Source organism: Pungitius pungitius, chromosome 14, assembly GCF_949316345.1.
Source record: "Pungitius pungitius chromosome 14, fPunPun2.1, whole genome shotgun sequence".
Taxonomy (NCBI): Eukaryota; Metazoa; Chordata; class Actinopteri; order Perciformes; family Gasterosteidae; genus Pungitius; species Pungitius pungitius.
In genome coordinates, this window is record NC_084913.1 from 10,348,135 (window position 1) to 10,367,758 (window position 19,624).

General features: G+C 43.5%; 1 protein-coding gene across 3 annotated transcripts in view; it reads right to left on the reverse strand.

Moving 5' to 3' along the window:
- Positions 1 to 3,193: 3,193 nt before the first annotated feature.
- Positions 3,194 to 19,624, reverse strand: part of aqr (aquarius intron-binding spliceosomal factor) — a 40,915-nt gene continuing 24,484 nt past the window's right edge. For 2 of the 3 annotated variants that reach the window (XM_037486096.2, XM_037486095.2), the window contains exons 28-36: positions 17,137 to 17,274; positions 16,968 to 17,039; positions 15,625 to 15,812; positions 15,323 to 15,494; positions 12,049 to 12,219; positions 8,619 to 8,704; positions 5,862 to 6,036; positions 4,620 to 4,730; positions 3,195 to 3,659 (exon numbers count right to left, since the gene is read on the reverse strand). In XM_037486096.2, coding sequence (XP_037341993.2) covers positions 3,390 to 3,659; positions 4,620 to 4,730; positions 5,862 to 6,036; positions 8,619 to 8,704; positions 12,049 to 12,219; positions 15,323 to 15,494; positions 15,625 to 15,812; positions 16,968 to 17,039; positions 17,137 to 17,274 — 1,383 coding nt within the window. In that variant the 3' untranslated portion in view covers positions 3,195 to 3,389. Of the gene's footprint in view, positions 3,660 to 4,619; positions 4,731 to 5,861; positions 6,037 to 8,618; positions 8,705 to 12,048; positions 12,220 to 15,322; positions 15,495 to 15,624; positions 15,813 to 16,967; positions 17,040 to 17,136; positions 17,275 to 19,624 lie in introns of all 3 variants that reach the window. The other variant, XM_037486097.2, reaches the window with a different exon arrangement.

Consider the following 19,624-nt stretch of genomic DNA (forward strand, 5'->3'; position numbering starts at 1 on the left):
ATTTTCGACAAAAACTGTCTACAATAAGTCAGTCAACAAACACAGAGGGCAAGTTCAAAGCAGTTTTAATCGCATTAAAAGTTTCCATACATTCATCTACAAGTCTAAGTATTTCCATTGTTAAATTGCCATTTTCATTCTTATCTCCTTCATGCAGTGTCATCGTGACTTAAACTGCAAACACAGACCATGAACACAAAGCCTATTTTCTTCCCGACAAGCCCATACAAATTCAAAATCTGTGGTTCATTACGTGTTAGCAAAACAAGCAGAATACATTTTTACAAACCCTTTGGACCTTTTGGTTACATAACTTGCGAAAAGGTTTCTCACGTAATTGAGTGCCAAATCATCTCGGGATTCCCCAGCACAGAACAGACATCAACAGTTCTCAGGTCAAAGACTTTTCTCCGTAGAGAAGCACAAATCTGGCCTGTGATCATTGGTCCTCATCACCATCTCAACACAATGGCTTGCCGTGCCTCATGTTATTGGCACACGTTCGGCCCAGGTTGGCCCCCTCCAGGAGTAAATCCGAAAATCGGTCCAGGCCGAGGCAGGTGGTGAGGGGGCTGACGAGGCCGTAGAGACCCCCTAAGGTGATGCTGAGAGGCCAGCTTATGCAGATCAGAATCACCAGCCAGACGATGCCCCAGAAACATGACCCGCAACCGGCCATCCTCGTCTAGGAAACACAAGAGAAAGAGAGACCCGAGCGGCTAATCAAAGCGGACCTTTGCAAAGCAGAGTCACACGCGGCACAGGAACCAACCCCGGAAGTGAGAGGAAGTCTAGTGTTGACACTGGATGCAGTGCGTGTTCCCCTTTGAGCTCTGTCATAACGACCGGAGATTATCACAACGGAACGTGCCCCGTTGATGATCTGGATGTATTTGTCAGGATTAGAGGGCAGTGGCCTTGACAAAGCATGATAAGCTGGCAAACCCATGCAACAACCCCCAGGCCCCCGTCAGCCTGGTGAGGTTGAAGGGCCGCCCACTTACAGGGTGCTGAGGACCCGCGGTGGCACATTAGTCAGCCACTAATAGCAGATCAGCGGAGATCACGCATACCTTGGGTAATGAGCATTGCTTCATCTGTCAACGCTAATAACAAACAGGCGCCTGGGAGATGATGCCCTGCTATTTAGAGCTCAAAAAATGCCTTTTGTATTATCCATTATGAAAAAAAAAAAAAAATCTGTGTGACGTGCAAACCTTCAATACCTGATGATTTGTGTGCATTTGCATACATATACTTTTATTACAGGGCAATGCAACATTATGCAAGCTTTTTTTTATTTTAATAATCTGCCTTGAGGCGCAGCACCGAAATCGAGTAGTAGATGGTAGAACTGATGGTTTCAGGAGTTTGAAAGCGTTGTGGGCTGTAAAGCAGTTTCCCTGTACCGGTCAGATGGTCAGATGCCTCCCTCCTCGAGGCACTGTACTGACAATGTAATTTCCTGTGATGCTATGAAGTGTGGCTGTGCATTAAATGACACAGTCAACGTGAGCGTGTCTCACTTTGGATCCCCTGCTTTCAGGGAAACGACAAAATAATGATTTAAAAGGACAAAGTAATGATCATGTAACATTTGGAGTCCAAACCTAAAATAAAACACTGTACTTTTCTCTTCTTGCGAGCCTTTTCATATGAGTGATTAATATACTGAGTAAATATATACAAGTATACATTACAAAACGATTACATACCATGTGAACATTTCCGGTTTACAGCATGCTGTTAGTCTCGGACATGTCAGGCCATAGCAAAGGTTAGAAGTGAGTGCTTTGCAAAGTAGCCAGTAACCCAAAGAATACCTGTCGCGTGAGTATAAAAGACATGTTCACCTTCAGCAGGGAAAGATTCTGGAGGATGTGAGCTCCTTTTTGCTTGCAGCTACTCCTTCCAGAGAGGTTCTGTGCGAGCAGCAGCCACTTCCCACCAGTTCGCTCTAATTTACAACGAGGGACCTTAGGCAGCTAAATTCTCAAGAGGACGGTTGGGAGGAAACAAAGTTAGTGGCTGAATGGCTGAGCAGAGGGAGGATATTACTCAATGCAGACACTCATGTGACCCAAGAAAAAAAAATATGCTTGCTGTCACGGGGTTGTGGAGCACTCGTTTGTGATATGTATGCTAGAACCCGTGTGCACATGGGTGGTGGCTCCATGCAAGTCAATTGTGGTAGTTTGGTCATTCAGTATGAACCCATTTCCGCATCATGTGATACGGTAAAATGGTGATTGTCCTGTGGACTTAATGCCACATCCATCCGTAATTTGTTCATGCAGACTACGCCCGACTGAGATAATCTTCCTTATCCAACCTCTCGTTCTAATCCTTTCCTCAGCTGACAGAGACATATCCTGCTACTCCAAAACACTCATGAGAACCCAGTGCTGTGCGCTTAGAAAATGGGGAAAACAAATGTTGCATGGCTCCACACTTGGCTGAATGCAGAAAATATGTCTCTCCACATCCATCAACACATGGTTCTCCATCAGGTCTTTAAACTGGCCCAGGCTGGAGCAGCTGTGCAGCTGACCTGTTCTCTCGGCCCGCCTGAGGTATGATGTAACAACCACCAACCTTTGGTGCATGATAATGAATGCATTTGCAGTCTGTGTTTTTGCCCTCAGGGCTTTGAACTGTGTTAACCTCTTTATTTTGTGACTATATGCTTAAACTACCAAGACCCGGGTTGGACATTGGCTTTTCAATAGTTGCTTTAATGGAAAGACAAATATTGAGGGGCATTTTTCTTTCCTTCAATTTGGTGGTCATAACCTCAACTTTGAACAGTGATACAGCAGACTTTATTGTGCAGAGCTCTAAGTTCGTACTCCGCACAAAGTTACAAATGATTCGAGCCGGTTGAGTGACTGTGTACATGCAGGGAGGGCAGGTTGAAATCCCCCAGCATGCACACTGGCCTTTGGGTGAAGTGACTGACCTACAAATGCAGCTTAGTCGCAGCTTGCGTAGCTGGTATAGGCGGAGCCAATCAGAAGCGAGTTGTGCTTAATGCAGAGTAAGGAAGCAGATGAATGGATGGAAATATCATGACAGAGATTTTAACAGGCTTAAACATGTTGAATACACACTTAAACATCATCCTGAGTGTGCATGTGAGCGTGATTAAAGCTTCTTTAAGAGAAGCATAAACTCTAGTGAATGGACAGAGTCAAAACATGTTAGACAATTATTTGCATTTATTTTAATAAAAAAGTACTGGTAGTAACAAAATTGAATGTTTTACAAAATTGAATGAAACACTATCCCCCAAATCAAATGTTCCCGTAGAAAAGCGATTCACAATCATTGACTCCCCACTAATGTTTCCTTAAGGGAAAGTCCACTTTCTAGTCCCGCATGTAGACGCTCTACTGCTTCTGCTCCGGTCCACTTTCCTCCGCGTCGTCGTCACTGTCGCTGTCTCTGCCCGGATGCTCCGGCATCTTAGCGTGGCCCACTGCGGCCGGCTTCTCTTCTTTCTCGCTGGTGTCCTCCGCGTTTGGCTTCGGCTCCCCTTCTGCGTTTTCCTGCTCCATGGGGGTTTCTTCCTGTTGTTCCCCAGAGCTCACCGGCTCCTTCTCGACCTCGGCTTCGGCCTCGGCTTGTTGCGGAGGCAGCGCCAGCTTTTGCTGCTGCTGCTGAGAAGCCAGGGGAAAGCAACACAGACAATGTAGATAATAATCCTATTAAAAAATACATCAAATGTTCTTGCATCGTACTGGGAATGTAGAGGGCAACGCGGAACACCATCCAAGTGAAGTACTTTTTCAAAAGGCTAAGTTCAATCTGCGGGCAAAGCCAACGGGATTCTCAAATCACATCTTAAAAGGCAGATGATCCACAGCTATTTTCCACTGATTAGATTTGGGTGTTGTGGCATCAACAACCCTACCAAGGCGGGTTGCTGTGGTAACGGTGTCGGGGTCGGTATCAATTAGGCTACGCTACTGGTGCAGTCACACTATTTGCAGTGAACTCTTCTGAGCAACGAAGGACGTTTGTGCACATCTATTTTACCGCTTTTTCCCCCACACACTGCGGTTATCATCCGTTGGTCTCCACAGCACTCATGCTAGTCTCAAAATTAATTCTGCTCAGTAATTCCACAATTGGAAATATGCGGCTAGAATGTCTGGACCGAGACACATCGGTAGAAATCGGTTTGGATTGAAATGACAGAAATGCTCTGTATCCGTCTAATCGAGTCCCAGCTTTCTGACACGGTCACAGTCCTCTTTTTAAGAGACTGTGACCTGTAAACTTCACCTGAGCGTTTTTCATCGTGTGCTTGGCTCGCAGCCAGTTCATTCTCCATATGCACGACTGCAACAGCTCTTACATTTGACCCAATTACTGTTGTGTATTAAAGATTAAAAAGGTACTAAAAGGCAACCAGGGAAACACTGACAGCTTTTAGCAAGGCTTAATGTCACAAGACAAGTATAATATGTGTACATTCTACTCTTCTCTTGTAAAGCTACCATTTTGAAATAGTAATATCCCCCCCCAGTCTATGATACACCTATGAGGCAGCCACAATACTGCACTGGTTGTTTTCGATTGCACTCTTCATTACTGTATTTATCTAAAGATGTTACCTGTCTGTACTTCTGTGAAGTCTGGATCATATGCATGTACATATTATACACCAGGTTGGTCATCTCCGGCATGTTCTGGATAATTTGGTCAGGCTGCCCAGAAGCATCTCTCTGGTAAAAGGAAAAAAACAAAAAATCAGGGAAGGGAAAGAAGTCTGAATCCAGGCTATGATGTGAAAGGAATGGTAATGAAAACCAAAGATAAATAATTTATCTGATGGAAATGTGCAAGGAAATTACAATTCAGCTGCCCATTATGCGCCTGTTATTTAAAAGCAAATTTCTTACTTGCTGCGTAAAACGATTTGAGCTTATGCATCAAAAACGTGTGAAGGATACAGAGTTGTAATTCGACGATATTAGTATGCAGACAGAGATTTACAGTTTAAACTGAGGAGTGAGACGAGCAGAATATACAATCTGCTGGGCTGTTACCCCCTCAATAACCATAATAATGCATTTTATTTGTAATAGACTTTTCATTCAAACACATCTCAGAGAGGGGCGACGCTCTAAAACGAATCAGCGTTTTATTAATGTAAAGCTACCAGTTGAAACAGAGACGTGTTTCTGCGTGATTGAGTGTGATAGAACACAACATTTTACCGTCTGCCCAATACTCTCCAACAGTGCTGTAAATATGTATTTATCCACACGGCGCATTGAACACACGTGTATCCTGCATCTTTATGGCGGCTTTGGAGTCATCAACATTGACCAGCTTGTTTTACTTCTGGCTGTGCTGCACACAAAATCAGACGTTTCATCTGCATCTGCGTGTGAGCAGCAGGGAATGTGATTGCAGATAGCCGGAGTCGGCAGAGGCCGCATGTGTGTTCCCTAAAAGAACCGTCCCCCATGGGGACGAACACTCCAGAGTCAGAGGAAGTGTCAGAGGCCGTGGGGTATTTTAGACGCCCCTGATGTCAGCGAGCCGCGGCGACCAGACATCAGTCGTCTCATGCGGGCCCGGCGGGATCAGGGAGAGTGGCTTTGCCTTCCGACTTATGGGGGTTTATTTTAGCCCCGCTGTGTTCCCCACGCCCGCAGAGTGCCGTCAACAGATCGGGGCAAAGGTGGGTAAAGCGGCAAAAAGAGTTTGAGGACCAAGGAGGACCGAAGGGGAAGAAGATCCAGAACATAAGAGGCAGGATTGGACCGTGGAGAAAGGTGTCGGAGAGCGCAGAAAAAGCAATATCAGTTGTTATTGGCAAATGTGGATCTTGAGCAAAGGCGACTTACGGGCTGCTCCTGGCTGTAGTACTCGTGTGGCCTGATGTGCAGCTTCATGTGTCTGGCGGTGAGCTGGCTGAAGACGGGGGTCAACTCGAAGCAGTTTTCTAACAACGAAACCCGTGCAAATATGTAGAGACCCAGTCTTGCTCGTGACATGGCTACCACCAGGCGCCTCACATCCCTGTGGAGAGAAAAGAAATGAGTTGAAGATTGGTGAGAAAAAATAATATGTGAGAAGTGTGACGAAATCGTGTGTAGGGGCAAGAAAACCCAAACTGCAGTGAAGGAATGAAATTGGAAGGTTCAAATAAAGAACGAAAGGCGAAGGGGGGGAGAGGAAATGAATGAAAAGGCAAAAAGTTGGGATGGACAAGACACAAAGAGATGGATGGGTAGGAGACTATATGAGAGGGTGGACAGGTCATTTCTCTTCTTGTGATCCAGTAGAATTAAGAGAGATTAGACGTGGGGGAATCATTTTAGAGAATGATGCTTTGGTGGTAAAAGAGGTCGTTTACCTTTCCTGCCCTCTATGCCGAGTTAAACAACTAAAGACATGTCTAACACTGCATTTGAACGTCAGAGCTTTACATACAATCACTTGTGTAAATGAACAACTGCATTCTCAATGTACACATCTAGTAATATTTAAAGAGACCACATAAATGTTAGAAGAAAAATAAATGACAGAAATGTACCATGTAAAAAACATAAATGTGGAGAGAACCCCTTACAATTTCAAATATGAAATAGTAGTAGTACTCCTTGTAAGTGTTGTGTGTTTCAGCTTTTTGATTGGGCAACCTAATGAGATTAGCAAAATATGACCAGCTGGCCTATGAATCTGAGGCATTCTGGTGTATAGCATCTACAGAGCAAAGGCCGGCACATGAGGGGGAAGTTTTGCGCTTATTTAAGCAGCTGGGGCGGTTCTGAAAACAGTCCATCCTTTGATGTACAAGAATTTGGCACCCACCCATGTTTGTATGCACGCACCTAAAAACACTCATCAACACACACATATGTTGAAATGTGGCAAAGTAAATTGGAATATGTCCACCTGAGCACTTCCAGAGATTAAGAGGATTAATTTTTACAATATGCATGATGACTTCCATGAATATGTAGAAGGACAAAAAAGGCTTATGGAAACCATTCTGCAGGGTTTAAGAGTTAAAATATGCAGCTGGTAGGTTTATGTAAAGTTTACTCAAAATTTTAAACATGGGGGGGGGAAAAAGAAGAAAAAAAAAAATCAAGCTTGAAAGCTTGAATTATCCACAGAGACACACTACAACAACCTAAAGACCAATGAGCAGAGAGCTCTAGACGAGATGAGCCAATCATAGAGCATGATCGCCTGTGAACATGCAACCAAGAAACGGGGCACAAATACAATTTAAGTGTGTCCTCACGTGTGTGTGTGTGTGTGTGTGTGTGTGTGTGTGTGTGTGTGTGTGTGTGTGTGTGTGTGTAGCAGATTGCCATGGGGACGGATGCAGTGGGAGGGACACCAAGATATGAATATTAGATCAAATCAAAGCCTATGAAAAATCTAAATTGTTGGTATTGCTGATATTTAAGGTGCAGCCTGCTCATTTTATACATTTTTATTTTTACACGTTTTTCGTGATAACCGAACAGAAAGCCTATTCTATTTCTTTCATACAAGTACTAATCAGGAGAATAGAAACTCGAGTTATCCGTCACTGAAAGGGTAAACAAAAAATACTGGAGTTTATGCACATCGTTTGTTCTTCTGCTGGGGAGCGAACAGGCCACGTTTGAGCACATTGTTAAAGGGGCATTTGACAGCATCTCCACTTTGTGCGAGCTGAGAGTGTGTAGAAGGCAGGGTGCAATAACCAGTGTAAGACAAGATCAGAAGAATGATACTGGGAAGGAGAGCGGGCGCAGCCTGCAAGATAAACGGCTTCTCTCTGTGGCCCGCTGCAACCACATCAATTCATTACTTCATCTGTGAGAGTGTCTCTGCTGGATGAAATGACCACGCTCAAGGGGCCGCTGGTGTGTTTTGTGTATGTATTTAGCTACGAAATGAATGGCATATTATTCATTGTGTGGTTCCAATTTGCAGACTGTCCAACGTGAGGGCGGGTGAATGCACCAATACAGCTGTGATGAAGCTGTGGTGCAATTCCAACAGCAGCTACTGTACATCACAGCGAGAGGCGAGCGGAGTGGAAGAGTTTCGCTTCCATCGGCCCACGTGAAAACACGGAGCGAATTAGGCGTAAAGAACTCATCAGGGTGTCAAGACAGCCGAGGACTGAAAGGCCATTTCCCTGCAAATCAATTTTAGTAAATGGGGAGGGAGGAAGGAGTGAAGAGAAAGAGCGAGCGCAGGGATAAGGAGACCGAGCTGAGGACTTAGAAGAGAAGGACAGCATGAGAGTAGTTTAGTCTTCAGCAATGGGACATGGAACAAAAATACAAGAAACCTCCTTCTCCAGTTTGGTGCACCATCACGCCTCTTACCTACTGTTATATGGTGCTCATTGTTCGATAGTCTCACCCCAATCATCAGAGCACAAAGGCTTCTAGTAAAGCAGAAAAGCTCCACAGACATATTCCTCTCCTGAACTCTTTTTCTTCCCTGCCTCAAAATGAGCTCATACATGCATTTTTTTTGCAGCGTTATTTCGCTAAATGATGTGTAAGGAGTGTATCCTATTAAACTGGTATATTTTTAGTAGAACATCAGCTGAAGGGGTCTATTTATGGTCTATTGTAGGTAATTACCTCAGGTGTCCCACGGCTTTAGTGCGGACCAGCGAGAGGATGATGTAGTCATTCTGCTGACCCTGGAACCTGTCCACCGTCGTCACCTGCGAAGACACCAACATTTTCATTATAGACGCCGGTGTTTTCCTGTTAATGCCCTGATCCCAGCGGGACACATGGGCAGCCAGCGGGGGGTAATTCGGCTTAGAGGGCATTATGCCACCAGTCTCTTACCTGGGCCCCCGAGGGGCACGCTGCTTGAATCGGTTCAGGAAAAAAAAAGGACCATTGACGACTGTACAACTGAATAACTGTTTAACAAAACCATTGTGAACGTATTATTAAAACCGTCATAATAAAGCGGGCACACAAAACATCATACTCAAAGTAACAAATAAAAACACCTAAATAAGTAGCCTACATTTAAATCTCGGAACATCCAACTCAAAGATAGTTGGTACTTTAGTTGAGTAACACCTGAATGTTGTTGCACATATTACACTTATAAGATCTCCAGTTACAGATGCATTGTTATGACCCAATAATGTTACTCTAGACTTAAAAAAAGGAAGACTATTTGTAAATGATCGTTAAAAAATGCTACTATGCAGTTATATCAGCTTCCATAAAGAGGCCACATGGGTCGAGCTCTGCAGCCACCAACCTATTAACCGTGTAAAAGAGGGAGAGGTGTGGCTAATGATGTATTTGACCGATATTTATTTACGTCTTCATGTTGCCATGTTGAACAGGTGCTGGTTTTAATAGGGTTTGTGGCGTTGTGGGTTGTATGCTTGGGTCAAATGTTTAATGTGGCACTGCAGAGACCCTCCAGCGCAACCCTTGTAGGCGTGGACTATAACGGCAGACAACAACTGCACTGGGTTTTAACCAAAAAGCCCATTAAAAAACATGTTTTGCAGAAAAAGGGTACTTGAGAGTTATTCTTAGCCCACAGACAGAAACAACGTAGCCGTAGCATTTTGCACGGTGTTTAGTTATTCATGAGAAATCTTCCAGGGAGTGAATTACCGAGGTCAAGTCATTGTGGCACACGCATGTCTGTGGATAAAGGAAGCACCGTGAGACATCTGTGAACGCAGTAAATAGTCCCTGTTTGCAACCAACTGGCCGAGTCATTTTCTTTCATCTTGGCCTTCTTCTCATTGTCGTGGGGACAATGACGTACCGTCCCTGAGTTAATGGTCAAGCGTAGATCTCTCCACTTTGTTTAACAACTATCAATCCTGCCATGTCTTGGGATGTGCAGAAGTCAGGCTGCCGACCCCACAGCCACGTGTGTCTAAAGATTTCATACACATGTCTTCAAGAGGCATGCTGGGGGATGTTAGGGAAGACGTCTCTGGTTTTAATCTTATACAGGTCACAGAGCCAGATTAGCTTCTGTTTTATTACAGAAAATGAAGGAATCCCACATGAAGAAAAAGGTTAAAAAATGCTAAACATTAAAGATGCATATGGATACAAATGAATGCTTACTGTTTTTGAGATTCAAAAAGACAGCTTAGGTAAGTTTATCTGATTTTGGGAAAGTGGCTGGTGCCAGCTGTCCTTGGTTTATCTTACTGAAGACAGTTTTTGCTATGAAGGATAGCTGTTGACATTTGCTTAGTTGTAGATATTGTGACATATCCTCAGACACACTGTGGACCCGATGCCCTGCGCCACGACCTTTCAGCAGCTCAGCATTTTCCCCACGAGAAGCCCTCTTTCGTCCCCCTCCCTACCTCTCGTGTCAGCAAATTTAACAGCCTGTCACCACTGTCACTTTATTAGTAGGCAGGCATATTGACTCAGGCCATGAGCACAATGAATGACAATGCATTTCTTAACATTGCATGACATTTAACATGACCAAGCACAATTCACTTCTGTTAGTCAGAACAGGGGATAGGACAAAGCAACAAAGTAGTGTTGCACAACACAAAAAAAAGGCACCATGCACGCGTACATGCGCACACACGAGGGAATCACTTCCTGTCTGCTCGTTAGACAATTAATACAGTTATTACGCATATTGCACAATAATTGTGATTATTGCACAATAATTGTGCAATATGCATTTGTTTTTTCATGGATTAAGCGATAAGGCTGTTAACATTCAGATTGTTTTGTTGTCCTACTAACAAGTCCTCAGAGCCATAGACCTCCATTTTGTAAAAATATCTCTGCTTCATCAACGTGTAAAATAAAAAAACATCTTTAAGAACGGGTCAGCAATGCATGTTGCCGTTGTATTACAGCTATGCCATAGGCTTTACATTTTCCATAAAAAAAAAAAAATTAACGGTTGTGTTGATAGAAACACTATAGTGAGCAGCTTGGCTTGTGTTCACTCTCCCCTGCTAGTTTACCGTATCTACTGCGGATTGTAGCTTAGCCAGTGGGGATAACACGCTTGCTTACAACTTAGTCTATGCAAACAGACATACATACATCATATTTGTACAACAACATTAGAGGCATGCAGACCCGCTGCCAAAGACTGGGGATGTGCAAGTAACAGTGCAGAGTCTGTGGGGAAGTGCCATTCACACTCCGACCTGGCAGCTTATTCGTCTTTGGCATTGTAAAGTGAGTAAAAGGATTGAAGAACAGAGACCAAAGAGAGGTGAGAGAATACAGGTTGGGGAGAAGAAAAAAGGCAGAGAGAGGAAAGCACAACCTGGGGCTAGCGGGTAAAAGCATTTAGCAGCACCAACAGAAAACGGCTGAGGAACAGTGCCAACGGGCTGCTGATTCAACACCGTGTACAGGAAGGAGCGAGAGAAGAAGGGCTGAGGACAATCCAACAGAATCCTTTAGGGATGAGCCCAGCACGGAGGCTACACATACTCTTTCAAGTATTCACATTTTAAGCCTTTCCTCCAACACACTTGCAGATTTACAGAGGTACTCCGTCAGCTTAGTGTTTCCCTTAACACTAGGTCAACGAGACGCCCCGCCCCCTAAGAAAGTCTGGTATTAAAAATATATATATACATGTTTTCGCGACACGTCCGTGTATGCGCGCAAGTGGCACTCCCAGACAGATACCACCACCACCCCCCCCCCCTCTCTTTGGTCAGCGCCAAATTGCACACTTTGGAACAGAGATACGTTTTTGCAAACACAGCCAAACCAGAGCTAAAGTCCCAGAGTCACCGAGGAACGCGGGTCAGACGCTAGTAACACGCTATGGTTCCCACAGAATCTTGTCTGATGGCAACTGCACAACTTCAACATCAAGATGAATTTATAATGGCATCGTAGCCCTCTGAAGGGGAATCGAATCACCTGAGAGACACATAGAGATCCAGACCCATAGGAAGGATACATCCATGCTTCCTGGGTATAAGACCTAATTTACATTCGCTAAGGACTTCTTTGTATAAATTCAAACAATACAACAATCATTGGATGCAGCTGGGCACTGTGAGGTCCTCACCTTGTTAGGCTGGCTGAAGAAGGGGTTGCCCGCACAGCGCTGGTTGATGACGTCTCTGATCAGGTGCTTTTGTCCATTGTAGGTGGTCAGGATGCTAATGCGGTCGGCAGGGTAGCCCAACAGACGCATGTACATGAACAAAGCCACAGAATACTCCGCCTCCGCCAGGTTCTTTACAGGAAGAAGGAGAAAAGAACGGATAAATCATTTCAGCATATTTTACATACATTACATACATTATCGGACAGAAGTAATGAGAGAAGGGAAACCAAATTGTTTGGAAAATTTAAATTAAACGGCTATTCTCTATCATTCCAGTAATTTTGTAGTGACTCAAAGCACAAGGCTGGATTCCCCAAACACAAGGGTCACTCTTCCTATCAGGAGACCCAGGTGTGTCTGCTGTGTTCAACACCTCGCTGTCCTCATTCTCCTCAACTTTAACATGATGCTCCAGCCCTTTTTCTGCTGTCAAGTGTTTAACTTTACTTAACTAACCAGATAAAAGCCTACTCATTCATGCATCAGTAACCATCTGATTTGGGTTGGAATTAATTTCCCGGGACAACATTCAAAGCCACCGCGTTCCAGGCTCGAACAAAACGTTCAGATTTAGCAAGCCCTCATAGAAGTAAGGAGGGTGAAGGGTAGGCAATATAGCAGATTAGGATTTTGGAGATATGACTGCATCATCCAGTTTCATTACTTAGTTTGATAACAAAAAATGATGCTATAATAACAAAATAACAATTTATATTTCACCTTTAAATAAAATAAATGTAATATATGTATAAATGTATGAAATGATGGCTGCCAATGGATAAAAAAAGAAAACTAATTAATCTCCCATTTTGAAAAGCGTATATTTCAGACATTGTTGTTTAATTGTTTTTTTTAAACACAGCTACCAACACGTGATCATCTTGGAGGCAGAATTCCACCGGGTGGAACATGTTAAACTAGCGACTCCTCCGGCTGTCCTCGTGCACTTTGCGCTCAACTCTCCATTATTTGACGGCTGTGTTTGAAGTGCCAACAAAGCTCCCCACATTCCACCAGGACCTTTTCCAAACCATGGTCTTTCAGGGACACGGTGGTGGTCCTCTGCGGACTGTGTGCCGCCTGGTTTGTTTTACTTCCACTGCAAAGAAAATCTCTCCGTCTTCAACTACTGTCTCAGTGTCTCCGATCAAAGAGACTGCAGGACACGGCGGTTTCAGGGCTCAACGGAAGCAAACAAAGTTGTGTCAACTGCGTTAAAATATTGAATCCCATTAATCTCTGCCACAATGATCTCATAGGCCTGTCACATTTAACGCCTTAATCCAAGATATATATGTATAAATACAGTACCAGTCAAAATTTTGGACACACTGTCTTAATGAATTGAATGAGAAAATAAATAAATAAATGAATAAAAGCACTGTCTTCTTCTCTCTAACTTCTTACGAGTAGCTAAAGCTGCGTCTTTCGAATGTGACCAAAAAAAACAGTATGCATTATTCATACGGTTCAAATTAAGCCTGGACGACAGCCTCATATCTTTGATAATAATTAATGCAGCTTCATCAACAGTTCCTGAACCAGCTGCACTGGAGTCAACACATCAAAACTGTGATAGCTTTTGTTCTTATTCCCCTAAAAACCTCCTCCAAATGGCACAGATGCATAACTTAAAACGGCCAAACCATGTTTCTACTGATAGTGTTCAATACAAAAGTTCAATTCAAGCGAGGCAGTTAATGATAGTTATGAGATGGTGTTTTTAAAAGGAAAGAAATGTAAACCCACGATGACATCTACCTATTGATCCAGTCTCTCCCCTACCATAATAACGGGGGCGCCCGCCCCTGAAAAAGTGTGCAATTAAAAGTAGAGATCATTTCTATAATTTTTCCCTTCAGCTTTGGTTCCTTTTCAGTCATGATTTAATTTAGTACATCATATTAAGGAAGTGAAAACCCACTTCAGTTAATATTTACTATTATTTCTGTAAACAAGGTAAGAAGGAAGGAGGATGGCAAATTGTGGTATGCATATGAACACATAACAAGTAACAGGAGCAATAAGTGAGCGTAAAGCTCACCATGATTTCTGCTCGTACGACATTTAGAAATGTAGCTTGTGAAGCAGCAAGAGCTTTGACTAATGAGTACAGAGCGAAAAAAGCCTTTTTCCAACAACAGGAGATGTGGATTTAGCCATTTGACAACCTGGGAAGCACTGTCGAAGGGCTGAGAGTCTGTATAGAAAGTGCTTTAACAAATGAGGCGAAGAAGAAGCAGCAGACCTTTGGCGAGTGGCAGCGCGCACACACATGTTTGTGTATGGAAAGAGGTGTGCGTGGTTGTGGCTGTGTTTGCTCAGCTTTGACAAACATTCAGCATGCACTGGATGCAATTGGGTTCTCTAGTGTCCAATTTATTCTTTCTGCTCCCTTGGAAAGTGCATGAATGTGTGCGAGTGTGTGTGCATGCGTGTGAGTATACAGCAGTGTGTGATACCAGAGATTCCCCCTTGAGGGGCCTGAAAATGGCAACAGGCAAATGGAGTTAATGTTCATGTGACCCGGTGCCTCGAGAGGTGCACATGGTCTGAATTTAGGAACAATAAGAAGCCTCAGGGACATGAGCACGCGTGCACAGTGCTGAATGCCACAGTAGCATTCGTGACGCTCTGAGACATATTTGTTGGGCATGATCTCATGAACAAATTAGTGTCTCAACTGATAATCAGTATGTATTGTAATCCTGTGACAATTGACTTTTGACTGTCAAGTGCTGCTGGCTTTTTGACAACTACAACCATCTAAATTGTTTAATGACTATTATAGTTTTAGCTTCTATTCTATGTTAAAGAAAGGAATGCCGTCAGAACCAGTAACCAGTAATAGCATAATAATGCCACAATGAAAGACATCTGGCTCCTGGTGAGAATGAAAAACGCAGCGGCCCATCCTGGACTGCTCGTGCTAGCTGCAGACTCAACAGGGTTATGAATATATCATATGGACCGGTAGCTAAACCATTCAAACTTAAAAATGAATGAACTGCTGTTCAACAACCGATTTCAGAGTTTATGGGGGTTTTGGAGGAATATGGCGCTCTGCTCTGGTGGAACTAAGTGTGCATCCGTGTAATGGACCGTCTTAACTGTACCTGTGCTACAGACATACCAACTAATGGTGGATGGGTGTTCACGCTTCATTCGCATATGCAAGAGGCCCGATAACAAAAAGGGACAGTTGCCCGCGTTGGTGCTCACCACTACTGACCTGGTAGAAGTATGGGTTGGGCTCAGATTCTCCCACCCCATTGAAGTCCTCCACGTTGATCAGTTGGAAGTCGAATGTCAGGCCAGGGTTGGGCACCTGGAACTCTGGCATTTGCTGCACATGAGGCAAGTTCCCCAGGTGTTTGTAGCGCCAGTTGTACAGGTTACATAAGCTGTGGGACAAGAGGACAGATGCGCAGTGAGTCACGCGGTAATGTCCTGGTTGTAAGAAGACAAGATGGGCAATCTTTTTTTAATTAAATTGGTAAAAATCAGACAGCCTGTTCAGTCAGGGACACCCACCTTGCACGAGCGCGGCCCTGTGCATCCAGATCTATAGTGGGCACTCCAAGGCGCACAAACCGGGTGAAGAGAGATTGCTCCATGTTGGAGTACTTCTGGAAGGCCATGTTCTTGATTACAGGGGGCAACTGGTGGTGGTCTCCAATCATGATCCAACGTTTCAGCCTGCTGTAGCCGTCCTCTGGGTTCTGAAAAGAGCAGATGGAGAAGAAAAAGCATTTAGTAAGGACACCAGCTCCAGAAACGATCTCAATGAAATACAGTAATACCCTCCTTAAAAAAAATCTGCCATTTCACCCAGTATCGATAGAAAGATGTATCGTCTTTCCCTTTGATCTGTAAAGGTCGGTGTATTAGCTGCATGAATCAAATTTCCTTCTAATAAGTGTAACGGACATCCACCGGGTAATTCCGGTGTACTATAATTACTCAATGTGGTCCAACTTTATTCAAACGTTGTCCTGTCTAATGGCAATACACTCTGGCCTATGTGAGGTTCAATCCTGAGCAGAGAATAACATGCAAGTACCGGAGGGCAATGAAGCATGAAGGGCCTGTACGGTTAGGTTTTTTTTCACGTGTTTACCTCATGTTGCCAGGTTTTGCCTATTAGATCTCTTATTTGGAGCTTGACCTCAGACAAATCTCATTTACCAACCGTAGCTACTCAAGAGTTCATTTAATCACTGAAATCACTGGTAAGAGTTGAATGATTGAATAATGGGAAGGAAAAGGAGGGGAATAAACAGTTTCTCTGTGACATCTACCTGGCAGAAGGCTTCCACTGTGAATCACTAAAGGAGAGATATAGAGAGGACATTTGACGAGGTGGCTGGATGGGCTGATGTGCCTAATGATCTCATCTGTATACAGACATCAGCACTATATCACACAATTAGGCACAACTACCAAAGACAAGCATCATTACTGTGTTAGGAACAAGTCAGACATTTACAGAGACGGTCAAGTCATAGTGGACTCTCCCATTTTTCCAAAGAACGTCCAGTAATTTGCCTTTTTTGTGTACGTAGTGTTTATTAATTTAACTATGTTGTTTTTAGCCATTTGTTTCCATCTGTTTGTCATACGGTTTTGTATCTGTGCTGTCCGTCCGCCGGAGCATCGTCGTGATGAGAATTGGTTCTCAATTGATTTTACCTGGTTAAATAAAGGACAAATAAATAAAAATAAAGGTTGTACAAAGTAGAATCCTGAGTAAAGCATTAAGGCTTGGTGTCACAACTTGACAGTTGGGCAGTGAGTTTGGTCAATGGCTGCAGTTTTTTTGTTAAAAGACAGCACATCATGAGTATAGGATTGAAGCCTCAGTCTGGACATGTTACCTGTAGCAGGAGGGGGATGAAGGTCTCAATCTCCAGAATCTGAGCAGCTTCTTCCATCAGGATGTTGTCATACTAATAAAGAGAATCAGCCAATTAATCCACATACTTAAAAGTTACAGCACTACACATAAGTAGGTTTCTGTCTTTATGTCAACTAAGAAAAAGGTACCTTGAATCCCAGCTCCACCAGGTCATGTCGTTTGAGAGCAGCGTGGGTACAGGTCATGGCGATGATTTTGGCTTCCTTCACAAGCAGATACTTGGAGCGGTCCAGTCCACTTCTGAGCAGCTCAAAGGCCCTAAACTCCTACGAGATCAGACGAGAGTAAAGCCGAGGATCAGGAGTCACTCATTACGCACAAAACAAATAACCTCTTGGAGAAACTTGGCAACATTGAACTTTACTGGATGACATTAATTCATTTGTGAATCAAGTTAACTTTAAAGGGACTTCTGACAAAATGATGGAAGACTGCAGTCAATGATGATGGATAAGGTGATTATCTGGGGTGAAATAATCACACCTCTAAAAAGACAAAAAAGGCACCGTTCAATATTCAGATACAAAACCAATACATCTTTGTCTAAAGACAAATAAAAGTTGCAGGTGTAGAGGCAGGGACATCACCCAAGCACTGCCTCTGCTTAATCATATTCTCACATAAAGCAACCTACCAAGATTGTAATTCACGTCGGTGGTGAGGACTCTCCATTACTCCTCTCGGAAGTCACTAATGTAAAAGTGTACATTCGCCAAAACAGTGTTCGCTTCCTCCCAAACTTGCTCAGTGACGCCATGTAAAGCTGCATGTCAAGGTGGTGCCCAGTAACTAAAGTGGGCTTTGTTGATCACTTAAAGACGTTTTGGGGAGAGTCTGCTCTGTTTAGGAGGGACGGCATCCATCCATCCCACTTTGGATGGAGCAGATCTCATTTCAACAAATATGACCCAGTTTCTAAATGGACCCAATCCATGAGCCAGAGTTCAGACCAGGAAGCGGAGTTGCAGTCTTTCACATATGTTATTAGTTACTGTGTGTGTTACTTCTAGACCACATTACTGCAATTCTTCATTATCAAGTGTCTAAGTCTCTCCAGTTGATTCAGAATGCTGCGTGTATTAACAACAACTAAGAAAAGCGATCATAGTACTCCTGTATCATTTTATTTCATCTGGCTCCCTGTTAAATCAATGGTTGAATTTAAGGTATTTCTCACCTACAAGGCACTTGCTGGTCAAGTGCAGTCTTATCTTAAGGGGCTTGTAGCACCATATTACCCAAATAGAGCCGGGGGGGTTATTAGGACACTCCGAGCTCCCCTCTTCTGTTGCTCTCTCTCCCTCCCTCCCTCCTTCTATAAGAATTCACATGTCATCAATGCACATCACTAATTCATTCCCTGGAGTATTTGTGCTTTCTCGCCTTGCAGGTTTCCATGGATTAGGATTAGATCTGTACCCTGGTTCTGTCTCCTGCCATGGCCATGCTGACACCTACGCTTCTAACACTATTATTGAAGGTACTGTACATCTTGGGCTATATAAAATTAAATGAAATGAATATTAACCGCCACAAATGACGATAAAGTGATTGGCGACCTACTTCAATCCACTTTCATTAAACATCTTTTTTAAATAATCCCGTTGCTTTCTATTATGATTCAAAAACACTTACATTTATTTTCCTATGATGCAGTGTTACAGAGGTCAGATAGAGAGCTGCTGTTCAATAACCACAGCTTGAAGAGCACACAAAATTGGAAAAGCCGGCGTGCTATTTCCAGGTCGCCCCACTAGCTATGTGGGTGTAGGGAAGGGGAAGGGGAAGAGAGGACGGAAGACGTAGACTCGGACAGCACCGGGGTATAAATATTTAATGTGTTACTATTTTAGCATTAATATTAAACCAATCAAAACATGCAATATTGATGAGGTCTATTTTTAACCCCCATGGCACCAGAGCGGTTGAAGGGTGAAATCGAGATGGCAAGGATTCACGGATAATGAGTAGAGAGGAAAAAGAGAAAAAGAGCAAACAGCCGTGTGGATGTGGTCGGACTGCAGAGGAGGAAACGGGAGATGTCTGCTGGGGAAGAACCCAGGAGGCAGATTGTGTTGCTTTCTGTCTGTCGAGCAATAAATCCGTTGGATATTCCTATGACAGCTTATTCAAAAAAGGTTTTAAACTTTGAAGAGTTGGACAGATAAGCAAATTCAGCAGAATGTTACTTTGTGTAACCTGCAGCACTGACAGTAACACCTCTTAATGGGTGTACAGATTTCACTGCAGCATGGGTGAGGCTGAGGGATGAGGGAGGAGGGAGGGGTGCTGTGATGCAGTGATACAGAGGCCAGCCAGACAAATCAAGGTCACCACACGTATTGGGATATTACCTGCAACCAATAACTTCTTTATTGCTTTTTGGAGACCTTCTTGGTGTGGCCATAAATTTAAAATGGTATTGTTATCCCTATAGAAAAACCCAAAGGACTGAGAAGAAATGATAACACATCCAGCTGTGTGTTTGCAAGCTTGAAAAAGAGTGACAGGGAGAGTAAAAAAGATAAGCGTTAATGGCCTTCATCCCTTTGTTGTAACGATTATCTTGTCACAAAGGTTCAGCAATTATATCTACAAATAATAAAGTACTCTAAA